Source organism: Vulpes vulpes, chromosome 15 (assembly GCF_048418805.1).
Source record: "Vulpes vulpes isolate BD-2025 chromosome 15, VulVul3, whole genome shotgun sequence".
In the NCBI taxonomy this organism is placed as follows: domain Eukaryota; kingdom Metazoa; phylum Chordata; class Mammalia; order Carnivora; family Canidae; genus Vulpes; species Vulpes vulpes.
Window position 1 is genome coordinate 75578139 of NC_132794.1, and position 23578 is coordinate 75601716.

General features: G+C 35.8%; 1 protein-coding gene across 1 annotated transcript in view; it reads left to right on the forward strand.

Moving 5' to 3' along the window:
* The window catches only part of ARIH1 (ariadne RBR E3 ubiquitin protein ligase 1), a 117816-nt gene that overhangs the window by 88895 nt on the left and 5343 nt on the right, over positions 1-23578 (forward strand). Inside the window, exons 6-12 of the mRNA XM_026018627.2 lie at positions 5114-5180; positions 6755-6861; positions 9056-9098; positions 9600-9671; positions 13108-13238; positions 17293-17350; positions 22518-22778. Coding sequence (XP_025874412.2) covers positions 5114-5180; positions 6755-6861; positions 9056-9098; positions 9600-9671; positions 13108-13238; positions 17293-17350; positions 22518-22778 — 739 coding nt within the window. The remainder of the gene's footprint in view (positions 1-5113; positions 5181-6754; positions 6862-9055; positions 9099-9599; positions 9672-13107; positions 13239-17292; positions 17351-22517; positions 22779-23578) is intronic.

The following is a 23578-nucleotide window of genomic DNA, read 5'->3' on the forward strand; positions in this document are numbered from 1 at the left end:
TCTTCCTTCAGTCATGATCTCAAGGTCCTGGGATGAAGCCCTGCATCAGGCTCCCTGCTCAGCGGGGAGTCTGCTTCTTCTCCCACTCCCCTTGCTTGTGCGTATGTACACGTGTGTGCGCGCTCCCTCTCTCTCTCTCTCAGATAAATAAAATCTTAGAAAAAATGCACCTGACACTGTGCTCAGAATGTATAGTAGGCTATCAGTAGAAGTCATTATGTTTACCTTCTAAAGGAGCTGCCTTCTGTTGTGAGATTTGGTATAATAACTATTTTCAGTGTAGGTGGTGGCAACAGGTCTTCGTCACAAGTTTATCAATAGCCAGGATGGCACTTGTCTTCTTGAGAGTGCTTATTCTCAAGAGTAAGAGATCACTTTCTTGTTTTTCTCTATAATGTACTACATCTATTTTTAATAGATCTCTATTTAAAATTATATATCCATGGTGCCTGGGTGGCGCAATTGGTTAAGCATAGATAAACTATGACCTAATAACTGAGACTTAATAACCTTGGTCTAGTAACTATAACTAGTCTTTGTTATCACTAGGTAGACTAGATCAATTATAAGAAATCATTGGGTTTTGTCACACCAGAGAAGCATTATGGATAATAGAAATAAATAGTGTTTGGGAAATCAGAGCATCTGACTTAAAGTTTAGTGGCTTTTCATAATATTGTACAACCATCACCACTATCTAATTCCGGAACATTGTCATCACCCCTAAAAGAGTTCCCATATTCATTTAACAATCACTTGCCATTCCCTCTTTCTCCTAGACCCTGACAAGCACATATTTATTTTCTGTCTGTATGGATTTGGCTATTCTGGACATTTAATTTAAATATCATTCAGGGGGATCTCTGGGTGGCTCAGTGGTTTAGCTACTGCCTTTGGCCTGGGGATTGAGTCCTGCATTGGGCTCCCTGCATGGAGCCTGCTTCTCCCTCTGCCTCTCTCTCTCTCTCTCTGTGTCTCTCATGGATAAATAAATAAAATCTTTAACTAAATAAATAAATATCATTCGGCATGTGATCTTTGTGTCTGGCTTCTTAAACGTAAGAAAATGTTTTCAAGGTTTATCCATGTTGTAGCATGTGTCAGTACTTGATTCCTTTCTGTGGCTAAATGATATTCCGCTGTATGGGTATTTCATATTTTATTTCTTCATTTCTCAGTTCTTGGACATTTAGGTTATTTTCATTTTTTATGGAAACAGTAGGGTTTTTGAACATTTATGTGCAAGTTTTTTATTTGAACACCTGTTTTTAATTATCTAAGTAGAGGTGCTGGGTCATATGGTAATTCTATGTTTAACCTTTTTTCTTTTTTAAGATTTATTTATTTATTTTAGAGAGAGAATGCAGGCTAGTAAGTGCACGGGGGTGGGAAGTAGTACAGAGGGTGAGAGAAAACCTCCAACAGACTTCTTGCTGAGCATAGAGCTTGCTCCCACAACCCTAGGACCATGACCTAAGCTGAAATTGAGTCAGATGTCCAACAGACCAGGCACCCCCTGTGTTTAAACTTCTGAGGAATCACCAAATATGCTAATTATTTTTGGACCTCAGTTCCAGCATCCCTGAAATGTGGAGGTTTGCTCATTTAAAAGGTGTTTACTGAACACTTCCTACAAATCAAGCAGTGTGCTAGATGTAAGGGGTCCTTTCATGGAGCTTATTGTTTGGGGATAAGGAATCAGGAAGGCAGATGTTAAACAAATGATTACACAGATAACTTAAATTTTTTAAAATTTAAATTCAGTTTGGGGGGGCGCCTGGGTGGCTTAGTGGTTAAGCGTCTGCCTTTGGCTCAGGTCATGATCCTGGAGTCCTGGGATCAAGTCCCATGTTGGGCTGCCCATGCAGAGCCTGTTTCTCACTCAGCCTATGTCTCTGCCTCTCTCTCTCTCTGTCTCTCTCATGAATAAATAAATACAATATTTAAAAAAATAAATAAATTCAATTTAGGTAATTATTAATAATCTATATTATATTTAAAAACTGTATTTATTAATAATATACTGCATTATTAGTTTCAAGAGAATTTAGTGATTGATCACTTACATAGAACACCCAGTGCTCATTACATCACATGCCCTCCTTAATGCCCTTTACCCAATTAACCCATCCCCCCACCCAGCTCCCGTCCAGCAACCCTCAGTTTGTTTCCTATAGTTAAGAGTCTCTTATGGGTTGCCCCTGTATTTTCATCTTATTTTATGAACATAATCTGTTTTGTTTCTTAAATTCCACATATGAGTGAAATCATAATGATACTTGTTTTTTTCTGACTTACTTTACTTAGCATAATACCCTCTAGTTCCAACCAGATCATTGCATATGGCAAGATTTCATTCTTTTTGATGGCTGAGTAGTATTCCTGTGTGTGTGTGTGTGTGTAGACATATATATCTGTACACATATAAACATCACATCTTTTTTAATCCATTATCTGTTGATGGACATCTGGGCTTTTTCCGTAGTTTGGCTATTTGTGGACATTCTTGCTATAATCATTGGGGTGCAGGCACCCCCCCCCCCCCCCTTTGAATCACTATGTTTGTATCCTTTGGATAAATACCTAGTAGTGCAATTTCTGGGCTGCAGGGTAGCTCTGTTTTTAACTTTTTGAGGAACCTCCATACTGTTTTCCAGAAAGGCTGCACTAGTTTTCATTGTCACCAACAGTGTAAGAGGGTTCTGCTTTCTCTGCATCCTCACCAGCATTTGTTATTTCCTCACTTGTTAATTTTAGCCATTCTGACTGGTGTGAGAGAGTAACTCATTGTGGTTTTGATTTGTATTTCCCTGATGCTGAGTGATGTTGAGCATTTTTTTCACGTGTGTCCATTAGCCATATGTATATCTTCTTTAGAGAAATATCTACTCATGTCTTCTGCCCATTTCTTGGCTGGATCATTTGGATTTTTTGGGGGGTGTTGAGTTTGATTTGATAAGTTCTTTGTAGATTTTTGGATACCAGCCCTTATTTGCAAATACTTTCTCCCATTCTATGGATTGTCTTTTGGTTGTTGTTGCTGTTGTTTTAAAGATTTTATTTATTTATTTATTTATTTATTTATTTATTTATTTATTTATTTATTTATTTATTTATTTAAGAGAGAGCGACAGAGAGCTATCAGAGACACACACAGGGAGAAGCAGGCTCCTGGCTGAGCAAAAAGCCTGATGCAGGACTTAATCTCAGGACCCTGGGATGATGACTTGAGCCAAAGGCCAGACACTTAACCAGCTGAGCCACCCAGGCACCCCAGTTGCTTTTTAGTTTTGTCAGCTGTTTCCTGTGCGAAATGCTTTTTATCCTGATAAAGTCCCAGTAGTTCAATTTTGCTTTTGTTTTCCTTGCCTCTGGAGATGTGTCTAGCGAGAAGTTGCCACAGCCAAGGTCAAAGAAGTTGTTGCCTGCATTCCCCTCTAGGATTTAGATAGATCCTGTCTCACATTTAAGTCTTTCATTTTGAGTTTGTTTTTGTGTATGGTGCAAAAAAGTGGTCATTCTTCTGCATGTGGCTGTCCAATTTTCCCAATACCACTTGTTGAAGAGACTTTTTTCCATTGGTTATTCTTTCCTGCTTTGTGAAAGATTAGTTGACCATAGAATTTAGGGTCCATTTTTGGGTTCTCTTTTCTGTTCCATTGATCTATGTGTCTGTTTTTCTGCCAGTACATAGTGTCTTGATCACTACAGCTTTGTAATACAGCTTAAAGTGTGGAATTGTAATGCCTCCAGTTTTGGTTCTCTTTTTCAACATTTCTTTGGCTATTCTGATTCCATACAAATTTTAGGATTGTTCCATCTCTACACAGGTAACTTTCTAAATAAAATTGTGACAGATTTTATGGTGGGAGATGTATATGATGCTGTGAGAACTGAGTGGGAACTGCTATGGGTGGTTGTCAGAAAAGGCCTCCTTTAGTGAGTAACTATTTTAGCTGAGTAAAATAAAATAATATAGCAACATCTAATATTTATTGAGTGTTTACTATTTGCCAGGCACTGATTCATAACTCTTATTTCTGCTATCCATTTTACAGATGAGTAAACTGAATAATTTAGAGGTCAGTGAACTTATCCTTAGTTCGTAACTAGTTAAGTGTGAATCCAGTATTCAAAGCTAGGCTATCCCATTGGAGCCTAGCATGATATTCTTCTCTTTCCTTTTCAAGAGAGGTAGCCCTTTTGCAGAAGCCTCTGAAGAAGGACTATACCCACTATTTTTGAAAGAATACAGATGTGACAGGAGTACACTGAAAGTAGCACAGGACAGGGTAGGGACTTGTGGAAGGCAAGCAGTGCCATAAGAAGCTCAAGAATTCAGTGGGGCCAGATTATACAAAACTTGCTTAAAAGATTTGTTTTAAAAGATTTTAATGTTTTAAACGATTTGTTTAAAAGATTTTAATGAGGTTGGACTATGTTCATGTTTGATCATTTTTACTGGTTTTGTCAGTGGTTAATTCTTTCTGCTTGAACACCATTTTCTTTAAACACTCACAGGAGTGCTTACCATTAAAACTAATAAAACTTAGGCTTCAGGATTCTTTACTTTCACGGGTTCCTATGAATTCTAGAAATTGTTAAGAACATATAGAATGTTCTAGGTGGATAAGGGAAGCTAGGTTGTAGTCAGTAAACATGGTAATGTTTACTTACAGATCTCATAAGGCGGCCCTCAAATTTATGTATAACAAAACCTGGATCCATTTCTTAACATTCCTGTCAATATCTTTTATTTCACACACTGATTTTTGAGAGGGCATCTGAGGGAAGTTGGTTGAGAATTGCTGTCTGAAGGCAGAGTAAGAAGACTCTTAAAAGGGCCTAAACTCCACAATAATTAAGTCATTAGACTGTAATGACACAGTGGGTAAAAATGGATTATTTTGTGTATAAGAAACTCAAAGATGGGAACTCTACCAAAATAAAACTACAAAAACTTTTAAATTGTCTTGATTTCTACAGTTACATTTGTTGATAGTCTGTATGCATTGTAGTATTTTCAACTTGAAATTGAAATTTTATTTTATAAATGTGGAAAAATACTCTTGGCTAATAACTTCTAATAAACTACTTTTATTCTTACTCTCAGGCGCCTGATCACAGATTCGAAAGTTAAGTTAAAGTATCAGCATTTAATAACAAATAGCTTTGTAGAGGTAAGTGATTTCTCTTAACTTTTCCTTTCTTAAGTAAGAGTAATTGTTTATCACTCTCGATAATAAGAAAGACCCAAAGGTCTTGGCTTATGACATAAACATAGTTTATGGACTTTATTCATGAGGCATACCAAACACTCTTATTCTCAAAGGAATGTGCCAAATCAATAAGTAGATGTCTCTTCATAGATCTAGAACTTTGGGTGATAAAATTATTTTTACAGTATTCTTCTATTATCCCTAGCAAAAAAATTATAGCTGATTTTAATGATGTGATGTTTAAGCATGTTTGGCAGTTTAACCTTGCTAATATAATATCTCTGCTTGTTTTATTAGCTTCCATTACCAGTAAACTCTGTTAATAAAAAGAGCTATATTTATTTGTTTTTATCAGTTGTTTTTCTTTTATACAGAGGTCAGCAAACTATGACCTGTTTTCCAAATATTTACTTGAATGTGCCCATTTTTTCTATGACTTCTTTTGTGCTATAGTGGCATAGTTGAGTAGTGGCCCTCAAAAACAAAAATCTTTACTCTCTGGCTCTCTCTCTCTCTTTTTTTTTTTCAACTAGCTTCCCCCCCCCCCCCCCCCTTTTTAAAATTTCTTTTTATTGGAGTTGAATTTGCCAACATATACTATATCACCCAGTGACTCTCTGGCTCTCTACAGAAAATGTTTGCCAGCCTCTGTATAAGATCATCAGTGCAAATTGGTATTTTAATTTGACAAAGTAATTTTTATTTCTATTAGAAGATTAAACTGAAAGTCAGACCAGATATTCTAGAGAACAGCATATTTTAGGAATACTATATTTTTAAAATGGTCAATGAACTTGAATTCTGGTGCAGAATGTTACTTGAGCCATATTTTGTCTCATAATAAATACCTCAAAAGTTTTACTTTTTCTAAGAACTAAATTACGGTCATTGCTATGTTTTAAAAACTGACCTTTGGTCTTAGAAGACATTTTTATGATCAAAAAGAGAAATTGCGTATGTATTCTATAGCATCTAAACACCTTCCCTAAGTAGCAGTGTGTCTTGATTTCTCACATCTTTGAAAATTGCCCTGAAGAACCATAAACAAATCGATGCTTTTTAATGATCACAAATGGGTAATTATTTTAAAGCTTGTCATTAGGATTTTGAAGGTAGAACCAAGACACGGTTCGTGTACTTATAAAACCAGATTTTCAAGGTATCTGTAATCTTGGAAAAACTGCATCTAAAAGCATTACTTGGGCAGCCCGGGTGGCTCAGTGGTTTAGAGCTGTCTTCAGCCCAGGGCATGATCCTGGAAATGAAGGATCGAGTTCCACATCAGGCTCCCTGCATGGAGCCTGCTTCTCCCTCTGCCTGTGTCTCTGCCTCCCCCGTCCCTATGGATAAATAAATAAAATAAAAGTATTACTTTAGAAGACTACTAAATATTGGGGACAGTCTTTTATATGCTTGTGTCTCTGTCTTTGGCCCTTACACTGGGGAAGCAATGTAAATAATTGCTTATTGTAGTAGGAAATACTGTATCATGATATAATTTGCTGTCGGTATTTATTTTCTAACTTGGGTTTCAGTGCAATCGACTGTTAAAGTGGTGTCCTGCCCCAGATTGCCACCATGTTGTTAAAGTCCAATATCCTGATGCTAAACCTGTTCGCTGCAAATGTGGGCGCCAGTTTTGGTAAGCATGTGATTTCCTAAATTGAAATAGTACATAGTAGTATTTACTATAGTAGAAAAATTCTTTTACTCAGATAGGGAGATGCGTGATACTGATTAAAATAGTGTCTATTTCTTTTAAATAAGAATTAAATAAAAGGTCACATCTTAAATAATATTTTTCTCTTGTTGCTCTTTTATCCAGTGGGGGAAAGAATGCAGCTATAATCACATTTTCTTGTGTGCTCCGTTGGAACTAATATGGGAGCAAACTTACAGATATGGGACAAGAGTTTAGTTCTCATTTCTGATGGAGTGCTTATTATGTTTAATTCCTCTATGGCTCTTGCTCTGTTTTCAAGTTATCTCTTAGGAAACAAAATACAGAGGATTATTTTTCCTTTGTTCTGAAAAGTTTAATCTTACTCCTAGAAGGAAAATGTGTGGATAAATTTGTAAAGATAAAACATGGTTGATTAGATATACTATTCAACCAATATTTTCCCTGTGGCTTTACTGGCCCAGCTTTCCTGGTGACCTCCATTGTGGAGTTTATAACATGCTCTTCAGCCTTTGAATTCTAGATTTGACTTAATAGAGAATTTCTAGTACTAGAGAATTTCCAGTACCATGTATTTGTATTAGTTAAAATGATTTTCCATTTTCCCTGTGGATCTTTTAGGAATGAGAAACCAATCAAACCAAGTAGCTCTAAGAACTAGCAAACAGACATATTGGTATTTCATATCATTCTTTTTTTCCTCCACAAGCAACTGTAGAATTAGACTTACATATCATTAATACTAAATATTTCCAAAAAGGAGCAGATAACCTTACAGAGATGAAATATGTGTGAAATACATGCTATTTTGGTAAAGATTAAATATACATTACTATTTTAGAGTTTATTCTATGGACGGGAGGTAAAGTCTGATTCTGTATCTACTTTAAAACATTTTTGTTGGGGATCCCTGGGTGGCGCAGTGGTTTGGCGCTTGCCTTTGGCCCAGGGCGCGATCCTGGAGACCCGGGATCGAGTCCCACGTCAGGCTCCCGGTGCATGGAGCCTGCTTCTCCCTCTGCCTATGTCTCTGCCTCTCTCTCTCTCTGTGACTATCATGAATAAATAAAAATTAAAAAAAAAAAAATAAAACATTTTTGTTAAAAAAAAAATAAAAAAATAAAACATTTTTGTATGAAATATCTTGATACAGACCAAAATATAGAAAATAACAGCAGTGAATACTTATATAGCTACAAACCCACCCAGCTAAGACAATGTTAGTATCCTGTTTTCGTTAAGAAATAAAACATGACACATTCATTTGAAGCTCCTTTGTTCCCTTTTCCATCCCACTCCCTATCTTCTTTTCCAGAAGTAACCATTATCCTTGACTTCACTTAATTTGATAGTACTTTGTTCCCCTCATTTGCAAAGGATTTTTGCCATTCTTGAATTACTTAGCTAATCAGCCATTCAGCAATTATTTTTTTCTTTAACATTTGTATTTATTCTTAATTTATACTTTCTTAAATGTATATGGCATGCCCCTAGAATACAGAAAGGAATTAACAATTAATATATTCTTAGGAAATATTTAGTCACACTCTTGTTTTATACCTTGCTTGGTACAATTTATAGGACCGAGGTTAATTTGTTTGGATCATGCAGATGTGACCTGTTTGCTTCTCAAGTATTGCTCACTGTGCATTAGCATTAAATTATGTAATTACAAAGTCAGACCTTTTCTCTTCATTTGGGGTGTTAAATAAGAGATTTAATATATTCTAATAAAGCATTGATTGAAATTTAAGTTCAAATTAGTGAAAATTATTTGGTTTCAATTAATGAATTTTTACAGCACAAAACTATACATATGTAAAATGATCAGAAAAATACAGATCTCATTAAACTGAATTTTTTGTCTTAACAGTTTGGTGGCTACTTAGAGAGTCTTTATAAAATTATCATCATAGCATGTCTTCATGCCTATAATCATTTCTTCATTTCACACAGACACACAACGATACATGGTATCCTAACACTAAATTCTAAATTATCTGTGGTGGAATAATAAAAACTTGGCTCCTGTCCTTGTATTTGCCAGTCATTAGAAACTGATGAAACTACTGAGAAACTATAAAACATGAAATGATTTGTTTACTACGTACAGTAAGTAGGACTTAATTCTTTTAACTCTTGTGTTACTTAACAGCTTTAACTGTGGAGAAAATTGGCACGATCCTGTTAAATGTAAGGTGAGTTTATCTGGCATTTTCTTTTTTAAATAACGTAATAAAACACTTCTGAGACTTGATGACTGAAAACCAGGGCCCACAGTTTTGTTATCCACTTGTAGATAGAAGATTGTTTTTCCTTTTTATTTCAGATGATCATCTGAATTTTTGAAATTTTTGAAATTTCATTCCATAGGAATAAGCCCGATCCTAATGATTATCAGGATAACAGTGGTTAAGCAACCTCTCTGGGCAGCCTTTGTAATTAGCTCAGGGGGAAATGGCACATCTTGGAGCTCTGGGTTCCCACTTGGCTCCAGAGAAAGTCTTCCTTTGGTTGATTTTATATATACTGGATATGAGAACTCTAGGGTTCCCTTGGTTTATAAGGAAGTAAATCCAGTGATAATCTTGTCCTTTGCCTTTTACATTTAAGCTTGACTGTATTTAAATGTTGAAGTAATTTACTATCCTTTTTCTTAAGTCTTTTGTTGTACCCTAACAGTTGTTGTTTTCAAACAGTGGTTAAAGAAGTGGATTAAAAAGTGTGATGATGATAGTGAAACCTCTAATTGGATTGCAGCCAACACAAAGGTTGGTATTTTCCTTCAGTAAACTCTTTCCTTTTTTAGGGAAACTGTGATAAGAATAGGTGCATCAGCATTAGCAAAACAAGTAAGCTTACATATTTTAGGACTTTGTTTTACCTTTACCTCAGTTAACATTTGGGGGGTTTTGGGTTGTTTGGGGAGTTTGGAGTTTTCTTTGTTTTGCTCCCCCTGAATGCCTTTTCTTTTTTTTAAGTGTTCAAGTTTATTTTGTTGAGCACTACTACAACAGGCATAGTACTCTTCTTTAGAAGTTTTTGTATGCTAGGAAAATAGAGTTTCCTGTAGAAGAAAAAGCTGACAATTTTTCTACCCAGGGGTTTGATAATGTTTTTTCATATCATTCTTGCCTGCCTTTTAGTATAGAAATACAGAGTTTACTCCACCTAGCTTGGTTTTATCAGACAAATTTACATTTCTGCCTTTAAAAATCTCAAGAGTTCAGGGTGCCTGGCTGGCTCAGCTGGTAGAGCATGCAACTCTTGATCTCAGGGTTGTTTGAGTCCCACACTGGGTATAGAAATTACTAACATAAAATAAAGAAACTTAAAAAAAGAATCCCCAGGGTTTAACTTTTAAGGAGTCTTTCTTTTTTTCTTTTCTTTTCTTTTCCTTCAAAATTTAATTTTAAGTAATCTTCCACCAAGTATGGAACTTGAACTCACAACCCTGAGATCGAGAGTTACATACTACAGACTGAGCTAGCCCAGGGGCCCCTACCTAAGAAGCCATTCTTCAGAGCAGTATTGAGAGTAACTGTTTATATTATGTAACTGCACTGGGCTTAACACGTTTGGCATCTTTAACATATTAAACTTATAAAATATGATTTAAGAGACTTGACTTTTGAGAACTAGAGGTTTTGAGGGTAGTAATTGATATCCCTTGTTTTTTGTTTTTACTTTTGAAGTACATTACTGCTTATGATACTAGTTTTAAGATTCAGTCTGTTTATGACCATGGACCACTTCTTAAACTCTAGACAGATGTTTTGTTCTGCAAATGGATGTATTCTTTAGCGCCCTTTTTTTTCTATCACTAAATAATTTCACTAAGTCACCATATGTTTGAATCCCAACTGTGTAGTAGAAAATTGTGTAAATAGCCAATCTTTATTTAATTCAATCTTACGTTTTGTCTTTATTGGAAATGACTAGGTGATGGAACAGTAGTGTTATTCATAGACTATTCATTCTTAGTATTGCCTTTCACATGTGAAGATGATACTTAAAGAATACTGAGTTGTTTGACCAGTGTTAGAGCTTTCTATCACTCAGTTACAGGACAATGATAGTAAGGAATGTTTAAACGATGGAGACCAAAACACACCATTTTATATCATTCGTCCCCTATTCTACCCAAAAAGATTAAAATGGGAAAATATTTCTATTTCCCAGAAAGCCTTAGTAGTGAAATAGTCTTGTTTCATAAAACAAATGGTGAAATGGGTGGTTGAAATCAGTACTTTTGTGCTCTCTAAAATTATCATGGTAAAGCTAATTCATGTCACTTAAGAAAACCTTTCTGAGTTGTTAGGAAGTGATTACTTTTGTTGTTTAAAAATATCCTAGACAGGCACACTTTCTTGAAAATTGATTTCCCACCAGATACGTTAATTAAAGTCCCAGAATCCTTGAATATGCTCTGTAAAACTAGTATTTAGAATAGAGCAGTTGTATTTTCATTAAGTAGTTTGATTAAACTATAGCCCGCTTTCTGCATCTAGAAAAACCTTTCCGATACTTTAAACCTCCAAGATGTTTAAAATAGGTAATACAGGGCACCTGGGTGGCTTAGTCCATTAAGCATCAGACTCTTGGTTTCAGCTCAGGTCATGATCTCAGGGTCCTGGGATGGAGCCCATCCTCAAATTGGGCTCCTAGCTCTTTGGGGGATCTGCTTTACCCCCACTCGCTGCTCCTGCACATGCCCTCTTTAAAACAAACAAACAAATCTTTAAAGTAAAAAAATAGGGAGTACAGGTTTGAATATGTTTGACGTTGTTTAGAAAGTAGATTATTGAGGAGGAATGACAGTTAGTAATAGTTATCTGCTTTGTATTTTTGAGAAAAACCTAAAGAGTTTTTTTCTTGAGAGGTTTCAGAAGCTTTTATGTTTGGTATTAGCTCCTTAAACAGACTTGCAAATTATCGGTGGTATCCTGACATTTTATGAGAGCTTAATATTATTTGGTTAATTATAACCCAGAAATGTAGAATAAAACAGATACTTTAGACCTGTAATTTGCTTTCTTGGGAAAATGTAGAATATGTTAATTGATTTCAAAGATTTGATTTAAATGTATAATTAGAAATTGCCATATTGACCTATTTAAAATGACTATAGTTCACAATCAGGGTAGTCTGTTTCACAAAGGCCAAATTGTATAAGTAATATAATGGGTGATACTCCCCCCTTGTGGGAGTTACAGGCATCAAACAAATGCAGCAAAAATATAAGCTTTACATCTTATAGTATGATTTACATTTTAGTAAGTTTGATTTTCTAGATTTTCCAAAAGAAAAAGAAAACAATAGACCTGTAGAGTAATAACTTTGGCTTACTAGCAACCAAGAATATGACACAGATCAGAAAAAGCCATGATCTCTGTAGCACAGTTGTGAAGGGATCACAATGAGAAGAATTTAAAACACAAGGGTATTTGAGGGTGCCTGGCTGGCTCAGTCAGTAGAGCATGCACCTCTTGATCTTGGAGTTGTGAGAGTTCAAGCCAGGTTGGGGGTAGAGTTTATTTAACTAAAACAACAACAAAAAAGATAAATAAAACCAAGGGTATTTGATTGACAGAAGAAAGTTGAGAAGTTCGGTAGCTACATAAAGAATTTACCAGTCTTACCAGTCCTACTTATCTGATTCTTAAGACTCAATTGCATAGTCTTCAATCCTGAATCTACCATTTGCTACCTATGTGACCTCAGACTAGTGTTTTTATTATTTTTCTCTCCCTTAGTTTATTCATTTGACAAATGAAAATAGGATCACTATAAGGATTATAAATTAACACATATAAAACACTGAGAACAATTAGTGCTATACAGGAATTACTCAATAATTATTTCTAGATGACACTGGAGAGTTAACTATATTTACATGAACAATATGTTTTACCTCCTGTAAAACTATTATTACCACATGTATGGTTAAAAGTACTTAAAATGTTTTTGTCCCCCAACCCCACTAAAACAGATCTTTTAACTGTGTATCCTAAAAGCCAGTAATAATAATAGATAATTTCTAGTAGTACTTACCGTATTCCACATTGTTCTAAGTGCTTTACATGTATTAATAACAATAAATGTGATATTTAAAAATAAACCAAATCTAGAACTGGCTTCTTTTCGGTGGTAGTAATACAACCTAGTGTGTAGCATTGACACCAACTTTATAGTTTCTCTTCATAGGAATGTCCCAAATGCCATGTCACAATTGAGAAGGATGGCGGTTGTAATCACATGGTCTGTCGTAACCAGAACTGTAAAGCAGAGTTTTGCTGGGTGTGTCTTGGCCCTTGGGAACCACATGGATCTGCCTGGTAGGTTGGGGAAATGAAGGGGAGAAAATCTTCACATAAGTATGTAATACATGCCATGTAATTACAAATAAAGTTTCTACCCCATGGAAGTCACTAACTTGAGAGCTAGATAAATTAATACAGTGTGTGGTCATTGTTAAAAATATATGCAAGATGTCTGGAGCAGGGATAAATTAGGCATATTTCACAGAGGAGATAACAATTGGGATGAATTTTAAGGGAGATTAAGAAAGAGGTCATTAGTTGAAAGTGGTAGGAAAAGCGTTTAGGGCAAAAGGAGCCGCATGAACAAAGCTAGAATGATGTGAAAATACATGACTTATTTAGAAAAGACTTGCATTGTCTAATATGTCTGTCTAGGCAGTAGTTGAAAACTAAGAGCTTATTGGTAAAAACCCAACCCTCAATTGTGTTTTACTTATCCTTGTATGCTATGTGTCCCTAACTTTAAAAGTTGGAAAATTGGGCAGCCCTGGTGGCGCAGTGGTTTAGCGCCGCCTGCAGCCCCGGGGTGTGATCCTGGAGACCTAGGATCGAGTCCCACGTTGGGCTCCCTGCACGGAGCCTGCTTCTCCCTCTGCGTGTCTCTGTCTCTCTCTCTGAATAAATAAATCTTTTAAAAAAAAAAGTTGGAAAATTGCCTAACCAATCCAGATTTTTAGCCTCTCTTTGAAACATAGTCCTCCTTGGCAACATTTGTTTGGAATTGATTAGTAGCCCCAAAGATGAGGCCTTTACTTTCTAGTTTGATGTATTCCCCTAAGACTGAATCTTAAAGGCATTTGCATGTATCATCATGACACTATATTTAGAAGATGCCATTATATTTAGGAGAGATAATATCTTTGTTTTGTGCATATTTCTTAGCAGTTTAGGAAAATGCAAGTTAGACTTGTGATGCCTTGAGTTTTAAGAAAAAAAGGCAGCTAGCACATCTCCTAGTAAAAATGAAAGTATTTCTGAGTGTTGTAATATGCGAATGACCCATTCCACGTGTTTGTGTTACCCACTTTATTGGCGTTTCAGCTTGTGGCCCCTCTGAAGTTGTGGGGCATGGAAAAAGAGTTAGAAAGTAGACTGGGACCTAAAGCAGTTTGGACACTATCAGAAGGATTTTAAATGGGGAGTGATCTGATTAGATCTGTAATTTAGATGAGATGGCTCTGTATTATGTGCTTTACATACATTACCTCAGAATTGTGGCTGCTTTCTAGAGACTGAATGGGAGGGGAAGAAATTGCAGGTTTGGGACAGGAAGAGGATCTCATCTTTTTTTTTTTTTTTTTTTTTTAAAGATTTTATTTATTCATCAGAGACACAGAGAGAGAGAGACAGACAGACACACAGGCAGAGGGAGAAGCAGGCTCCCTGTGGGGAGCCCCATGTGGGACTCGATCCTGGGTCTCCAGGATCAGGCCCTGGGCTGAAGGCGGCACTAAACCGCTGAGCCACCCGGGCTGTCTAGAGGATCTCATCTTAAGACAATGGCAAGTGTTTTAGTTTCATTGGAACTTTTATTAGTTTCATTCAAGGAATAGTGAGAGAGCTTACTTGCCTGAAATTAATTTTGAATTAGGTAAAAACTAGTTGGTTATGTGGAAATAAAGAAAGTGATTTTGCTACTGCTAATGCCTAGGAGAAGGGTGTTTGGGGGTTAGCCCAACAGGTACTCTGGATTTAAAAAGCAAACGGGGATTAGACTATTCCCAGAAACTAAATATTTAAACCAACAAGCCTAATGAATGGAGAAGAGTTATTAAAAGATACGTTTCTTGCTAAAGATACTTCTTGTATATGTAAGGAAATCTCTGATCCTAACTCAAATTTTAAAGAAGCTGTTTTGAAAACTCAACAAAAACAAAACTAATGTTGAATACAGGAGAATGAAGAATGGCCTGGACCAGGGTTGTCAGAAATGTTTCCTGTGCCTTGCCTTTACCCATAGCTAACATGGCAAATGAATCATGCTGTGCTTCCTTATTTAAATCTGAAAATGCCTCAGAATCCTCAAAATAGCATTCTAAGTAGCTCTATCCATCATCTGAATTAGAAGTATAAATTAATTCTCTCTGCTTTCCTGGCCTGTAAGTCCTTAACAGTTTTGGCTGAGTAAAGTCCAGAAGGAGTTGAAGCAGATAAATATCTTAAAAATATCAAGAGGAAAATTTTAAAGATATATTAGGAAGAAGAGTTGACAGTTAATAATTGACCAGTAAAAGGCAAGGAGAACCGATCTTTGGGCTAAATTGAGTAAAGCAGTTTTTGTAAGAGAAGATCATAACCCAAGTTGGGGGGGAATGAATAAATCTGACTCAAGTGAATTATGGTCTGGATTACTTTAAAAACTGAAAGAGGAGATCAGGAAGCCATTGTTGGTTATTTTACTGAGTAGTTAAGGAAAATGGAGAAATACCAAAAACTGAAAGCAGACGAAATATAATCCCAAATTTCTAAAGTTTGTGCTTGATTCCATATAACTTTTCTCTTATGTCAAATCCCAGAATCAAATAGTATTATTAGGATAATGGGTTAGGGAGTGTCTTGTAGATCTCAGCAAGGTATTTCAGTGTGAGCTGAGAAGTTTGTGGCCTAAACTATGAATACACACAGGGATGTTTGAGAGTAATTGAATGACCATTTCCTGGGAGTTAGAGGTAACGCATTTGGGTCTTCCTAATGGAATACTTCCAAGGTTTGCTGAAAGGTTTTGTGCTTATCTGTTTTATTCACGTAAACTGTGCTGCTTCTCTGGTCTGTTTTATCGATGACTTTCTTGCACTAGAGAATCTCGCATACATTTTGGATAACATCATAGAAGGATATTAAATATATACATCATTAAAATCCTGGAAAACTTGACAAGCTGGAACAATGATTCCTGTTTAACAAGATTTAAATTAAATTCAGAATTCTTCCTTTTGATCTAAAAGGATTACTGTTTAAATCTGGGATCCCTGGGTGGCGCAGTGGTTTGGCGCCTGCCTTTGACCCAGGGTGCGATCCTGGAGACCCGGGATCAAATCCCACATCGGGCTCCCGGTGCATGGAGCCTGCTTCTCCCTCTGCCTGTGTCTCTGCCTCTCTCTCTCTCTCTCTATGTGACTATTATAAATAAAAAAAATATTAAAAAAAAATAAAAGGATTACTGTTTAAATCTGAAGACATGACTACAGCATGTGAACAGTATAGTCCATTGTTAAGGGTATGGCCCTCAGTTGTCAGACAGGCATGTTTAATGCTTAGCTCTGAAACTCTAGTAGTTATATGACCTTTAAGTATGTTACTTATCTACTCAAAATTTAATTCTTCGTCTACTCAATGAGGATAATAATACACATTTCATAAGGTCGTTCAGGAAATTAAATGTGATAGTATATTTAAAAGCCTTAGTAGTAAGTGGGTGATATGTAGTAAGCACGCAAGTATCAGCTGTTCCCATAATGTAGGCTCCCAGAAAAGCAGAGGTAGAGTAATCAGGACAAGGGAAGTGCCAGTCTTGTTCATCTCTACTCTGAGCTGACTTTTAGGCACGTTTCCCCTGCCTCTCATTTTGTGTGTCATTCAGTTTTCAGTGACTCTTGTAAATTATAATAGCAGGTAAGGCATATAGTATAGCAACTGTTACATAGTAGTCTTATCAATTACTGGTTCTCTTTGGTTTTAAAGATAAGAAGGTGAGTAACTGGAAAAACTGGGAATATTTGGCTTAAATAACAGACAACCTAGGAAATAAGACCTCTTTCTTCAAAAACTGAGTTAGAAGTACAAATGTCAGGAATGGAAGTTGTACAGTGACAGTGTTTTCTAATGATTACAAATGAGCTGTTTTGGAATAAAGTACTTCAGAAGATAGGGAATCCCAACAATGCTTTGAGTTCCTTTCAGCTTATAATTCTGCCATAATGGTAGAACCCAGGGCATTTTAAACACTTCAGTTTACCTGTATAAAGGAGAATATTGCTTCTAGATAATCTCTGAATCCAAACTAAAATTCTGTAATTTGTTCCCTTTTCATTGATTTTTGGCCTTATGAATCTTCTTAACTTACTTTAAGGTACAACTGTAACCGCTATAATGAGGATGATGCAAAGGCAGCAAGAGATGCACAGGAGGTAAGTAAATTTTTTTCAGGTTACAGTTGGACAGGAATGTGCATTACATGTTTATTAGGGAATAATTTAGCAGAAGTTTCCAATTCTGAAAGAGTTGTGGAAAGACACTCCAATAAATACCAGGTATCTATGTACATTTAGAAAGGGAATCTTATCTAAAATACATATCAGTAACGCTCCTGTTTATAGGTTTATTTGCTTTCTTTTAATTAATCTAGTCGTGTAGTGCTGTTCCAGGTTTTAGTGTAAAGATTTTCTCATCCTAGCAAGGAGTCTAGAGAACAGTATTTGTTAAATAGCTTTACTGCTGTTTATATGCATTCTTACTTCTTTTTAATTTTTTAACCTCCTTATTCATCAAGAAGTGGTAAGGATTACAGATGAACTGATTTAGAATGAACTGCCTCAAGAAGGGGGAGTTCACTCCCTATTACTGGTTAGCAGTATAACTCACTATTGTAGAAGGATTTACTTTTTTTTTTTTTTTTAAGATTTTATTTATTTATTCATGAAGAGACACAGAGAGAGGCAGAGACACAGGCAGAGGGAGAAGCAGGTTACATGCACGGAGCCTGACATGGGACTCGATCCCGGGGTCTCTAGGATAACACCCTGGGCCGAAGGTGGCGCTAAACCACTGAGCCACCCAGGGATCTCCTAATTTTCTTTCTTCCTTTCTTCCTTTCTTCCTTTCCTTTCCTCTTTCTCTCTTTCTATTCTATTCTATTCTATTCTATTCTATTCTATTCTATTCTATTCTATTCTATTCTATTCTATTCTTTTCTGATTTAAACAGTAAGTGTAAGGACACCTGAGTGGCTCAGCAGTTAAGTGTCTGCCTTCAGCTCAGGGTGTGATCCTGGGGTCCTGGGAATTGGGCTTCCTGCATGGAGCCTGCTTCTCCCTCTGCCTTTGTCTCTGTTTCTGTCTCTCTCTGTATCTCTCATGAATAAATAAATAAAATTTTTAAAAAAATCAAAGTAAAAAAATAGTGTGGATTATGATCATCAACATTTTTGAGTTCTTTCAGCCTGGTAATTCTTTCATAATTGTAGAATCCTGGAATTTATTCCTTATATTCATCTATTCCATATTGAAATTCCCCAGTTGTCCCAAAAATATTCTTTTCAAATGGTTTTCCTTGCTATCATTCACAACTTCTGTTGCTTTTTTTTTTTTTTACTTTTTAAATGTTCTTTTAAAATATATTTCTAATTAAGAATACCGTAAACACAAAAGAATATATATAACCTAGTCTATCATGTTGTTAGAGATGAGAGTTTTGTGTCTCACTATTTTAAAAAGCTGGAAAATGGTGTTTTGTATTTATAAATGATGGGTGGTGTTTCACAGATGCTCACAATATCTGTGATCCTTTTAAAGGAAAAAAACCCCCAAAAATTCCAATGTTGATTTAAATATTACTTAAATACGTTTCAACATAAAACCACCTGTGTAAACTCTTATGCTCATATACAACTATATAACCAAACCAAGAAAATAAAATCTGTGAGACTCAAGTTAAAATTAGTTTGACAGGTAAGTTGTTTGTTGGAATTAAATCACTACTGATAAACTGCTGGGTGGCCCAAGTTTTTTTAAATGAATGTTACTATGCTACTAAGTGCCATGTGGCAACTTGTTTTCCCACTGACTTTCTAGATGTCAGTAATTGCAAATCTTTAATCCTGTGGTGCATCATGATTTGATTTGATCAGAATTTATCGATTTATTCGTTTTCACATGTTTTCCTCATTAGCTCAGTACCATTAATGTTGCTTAAGGCCAATTTTAGCCATTTCACAAATGTAAGACCTGAAATAAAACTTCAGTTCTTTGCTATAAGTTCATTGAGAGGATCCCAGAGTGTGTTTTCTTTAGGTTGTTGTCAGATTTTAAAATATGTTTAAATCCTATGGTCTATTTAGACCAGATCATTTGACTTCCCTACCCCACTCCCATCGAGTATACACAGACTCCAATTTGAGATGCATCATTTCATGCAGTTTTTTAAAAATTTCATGTAGTTTTAATATAAAAAAAGTTCTATATTGACAGTCATGCTTTTCCAGCCCCCTCTTTGGACTTGATTCTACTGTTATATTCTTTTTTTTAGCTCAATTTTTCATTGCATCTCCTTCTGCTGTTGTTTGTTTGTTTTAATCTTAGCCTTTTTCCCTTAAGGCTTTCTCCTCCTGTTTTAAATAGTCATGATTGTCTTAAATCCTGTTGAAGAAACCAGAAATTTCTCTAAAGTTGATTCTAATTCTGACAATAGTTATCCTGAGTCTACAGAGAAATGTTCTTTTTTTTTTAAGCTACATTGTATTTCCTCATTACTGTGGTATCGGCTTTTCATTTTTACCATTGAATGAAGAGTAATCTAGCTAGATCTAGCCAGATACGGTATTTACCAGTAGAGAAAAGTATATGGGTTATCCTTGGCCTCATTTGGGTGCTGGTAGACTCTCTTTCAGAGATCCACAGGGAGGGTGTATTACTATGCATAGCTTCTAAGCTAGTTTCTAACATGTAGATTCTAGAGGCTGGAACATGTTATTTTTCTAGTTTGCATCCTTTGGACTAAACTAGAATCTTTGATTCTGTGAGTGTACAGAGAAAGATTTTGTAGGAATGGTTTTGTTTGTTTATTTAGTGGGCACTGTTCTCCCAGAATGGAACACACCCTTACCTACCCATCTGGCCTCTTCCTTCCTAACTTTCCCTACTCCCATATTCTGGCATAGTATTCACTGGGAAATGTAGCCTTAAAAAGTACTAGAAGATTGGCACACAGTCCAGAAAGAACAGAGATGATAGTTGAGTACCCTGGAAAGGTGGTATACCTGTGTTGTAGAAAGTTATTGACTCAATATACTATGCCACAGTGCTAATCTTGGTGGACATTTGGATTTTCTTATTTTCTAGACCAGGAGAGTCAATACGATTTTTCTGTGAAGGGCCAGACAGTAAATATTTTCAGCTTTACACACTGTATGGTTTTTTGACAACTATTCAACTCTGCCTCTGCTCTTGTAATGCTAAATCAGCTGTAGACTCAGATGAGTAGGCATGACAGTTATGGACAGAAGCTGGACAAAGTTCCAGGTTAACTCTATTTACAAAACCAGGCAGCAGCTGGACCTGGCTTACAAGCCAGAGTTTGCTTACCCCTGTTCTAGGCAGTCAGGTTTGTTGTTTTGGATTTTTTTCCAAAGTGTTTTCAGGTTATCACTCACTGCATTCTCAATCCAGATTCTGGCATTTGATTTAAAAGTTGGTCTTACTTGCAATGGTGGTATGGGTTTTCTTTCATGTTGAATTTTAGAGGTGTTTTAGTGAGAAGCTATTTTAGAATTATTAAATCAAGTCCTCTAACATATCATGTATTTTAATATGGTAGTTTTGTTTTTCCATTTGATCTTTGAAATATGACAGGCTTGAAAATATTAATGCTTTGAGGGGGAGATAAAATGCCAAGCAGATTATTTTCTACATATTATATTTTGATTAACATAATTTTAGATTAACACATATTTATTAATATTAATCTTTAATATTAAAGATTACTGTTGAATGAATACTAAAGATTACCATTTAATATTAAAGATTGATATTAAAGCTAATATTTAATCTGCTTTTTAATCTAATAACAATTACATATATAATTTTCCATTGTGTAAGCTTTGATTTGATACCTGTCTGATTCTTGAATAGTAATATTAGATTTTTTGAGATGTTTTGGTGTTGTATGATAGAAGAACCTCATGGTTGACTAATTATGTGGTTCAGATTAGTATTTGAAAGCTGGAGCCCAACCTCAGGGCCTGCTAGTGTCTGTGCTATTTGTAGTCTCTCAGGCCTAAAGAGAGGAGGAGGAAATGATAGTAAAAAGAAATATGCATGTGTGATAAGAAACCTTTTCATAGTGGTTTCATTTAACAAACATTTATTAATCATGTTCTGCATATTAGGCACTAGAGACAACAGTATTACTTGTTACCTACGTTGGGGTGCCTGGGTGGCTCCCTTGGTTAAGTGTCTGCCTTTGGCTCAGGTTGTGATCCTAAGGGTCCTGGGGTCCTGGGGAGGTCTACTTCTCCCTTTCTCTCTGCCCCTCCTCCCTGCTTGTATGTTCTCTCTCTCTCTTTCAAATAAATAAATAAAATATTTTTAAACATAAATAATAAATAAAAACAAAAAGTTGCATCTCTAGAGATTGACAGTATACTGGGAGAGACCAGGGTGAATTATTTTTGCAGCCTGATAAATAAAACAAATCTAGATCAGAAAATACTTCATGTATCTTTAAAACACTTTTAATATAACTGCAATACCATTATTATCTTTGTATATATATATTATGTTTTTTTTTTATATATTATTTTTTAAAGCAAAACTTTAATATTAACTATCCAGTGTTCAAATGTCTCCATTTATTTCATAAGTTTTCTTTTATAGTTGGTTCAAATCAGTTCCACACAGGGAGTTAGATTTGATTGACACCTCTTGAGTATTCCCTATTCTATAGGTCTTCCATTCCTATTTTCCCTCCACATTGCCATTTATTTGTTGAGGAAGCTAAGTCATTATGTCCCATAGAATTTTTCATATTCTGGATTTTGTTGATTGTAATTTCCTGGTATCATTTAATAGGCTCTTTTATCTCTGTTTTTCCTGAAACTGGTGGTTAATTCTAGATACTTGAATTCAGACTCCATTGGGGAGTATCACCTACCTGGTGATACTGTATACTTTCTTTCTTGTATTATATGAGGAGTTATATGATGTCTGGCTGCCTCTCTGTTGTTTTCTACTTTGAAATGTTGATACTTCTTACTGCATACTGCAGACAGTGCTATCCAGTAGAGCTTTCTATGATGGAAATGTTCTTTATCACCACTGACCAAACATGCGTGTTGAGCACTGGGGAACTGAAATTTCTTTACTTTAAATAGTGACAGGTGGCCGATGGCTGCCATATTGGAAGTATAGCTATCAGATATTCATAGCAGTATTAAATAGCAAAAGATGGCAAGAGATGTGTTTGCTCCTGATTTTAGCCTAAATACCTGTACTGTTTCATCAGTAAATATGGTATTAGCTTTTGTGTGTATTTGATACATTTGTTAAAATTACATTTCCTTAATTTTTCTTAATGGGACAGCGATCTAGGGCAGCCCTGCAGAGGTACCTGTTCTACTGTAATCGCTATATGAACCACATGCAGAGTCTACGCTTTGAGCACAAACTCTATGCTCAGGTGAAGCAGAAAATGGAGGAGATGCAACAGCACAACATGTCCTGGATTGAGGTGCAATTCCTGAAGAAAGCAGTTGATGTCCTCTGCCAGTGTCGTGCCACACTCATGTACACTTATGTCTTCGCTTTCTACCTCAAAAAGAATAACCAGTCCATTATCTTTGAGGTAGGAATAGCTACTGAGTGGGGAAGAAAAACCCCCGTCATAGGACTACTTGGTCTTTCATAGATAAGATATATAGAGTTTTAAAAGCTTCTATCTGCTCAGAATTTAGATATCTTGTCCTAAACTGCATTCAAATTAATGTGGTTTAACCAGCTAATGATTAAGTGTGCAGACTCTAGAGTCAGCCCTGAATTTGAAACTGGACTTAATCAGTTTTTAGCTCTATTGACTTGGAGCAAATTACTCAACATCATTTATATTTTTATTTTAAAATGGAGATGATACTGGGTTGTCTGAGTGGCTCAGTTGGTTAAGCATCTGCCTTCAGTTCAGGTCATGATCCTAGGACCCTGGGATTGAGCCCTGAGTCAGGGTCCCTCCTCAGCAGGGAACCCACTTCTCCCTCTCCCTCTGCTTACCATTCCCCCTGCTTGTGTTCTCTTTCTCTGCTCTCCCCCCACCCCCCCAAAATCTTTAAAATGTTAACAAGCTTTAAGTGAAATAATACATGTATATTGCTTATATAGCAACTGGCACATCATAAGTTCTCAGTAAAAGGCTTTATTCAGGCAAAACTAATATAAGATATTAGAAGTTAATATGGTGGTTACTATTGGTGGAAAAGTAGTGACTAACGAGGGCTTTTAGCAGTAAGGTTTTTCAAGTAGAGTGGTCATTTGAAATTGATGCACAATAATGAAAAGAATGAGGTCTTAACATTTGCTACATGGATAGACCTAGAGAGAATAATTCTGAGTAAATTAAGTCAGAGAAGACAAGTAACCATATGATTTCACTTA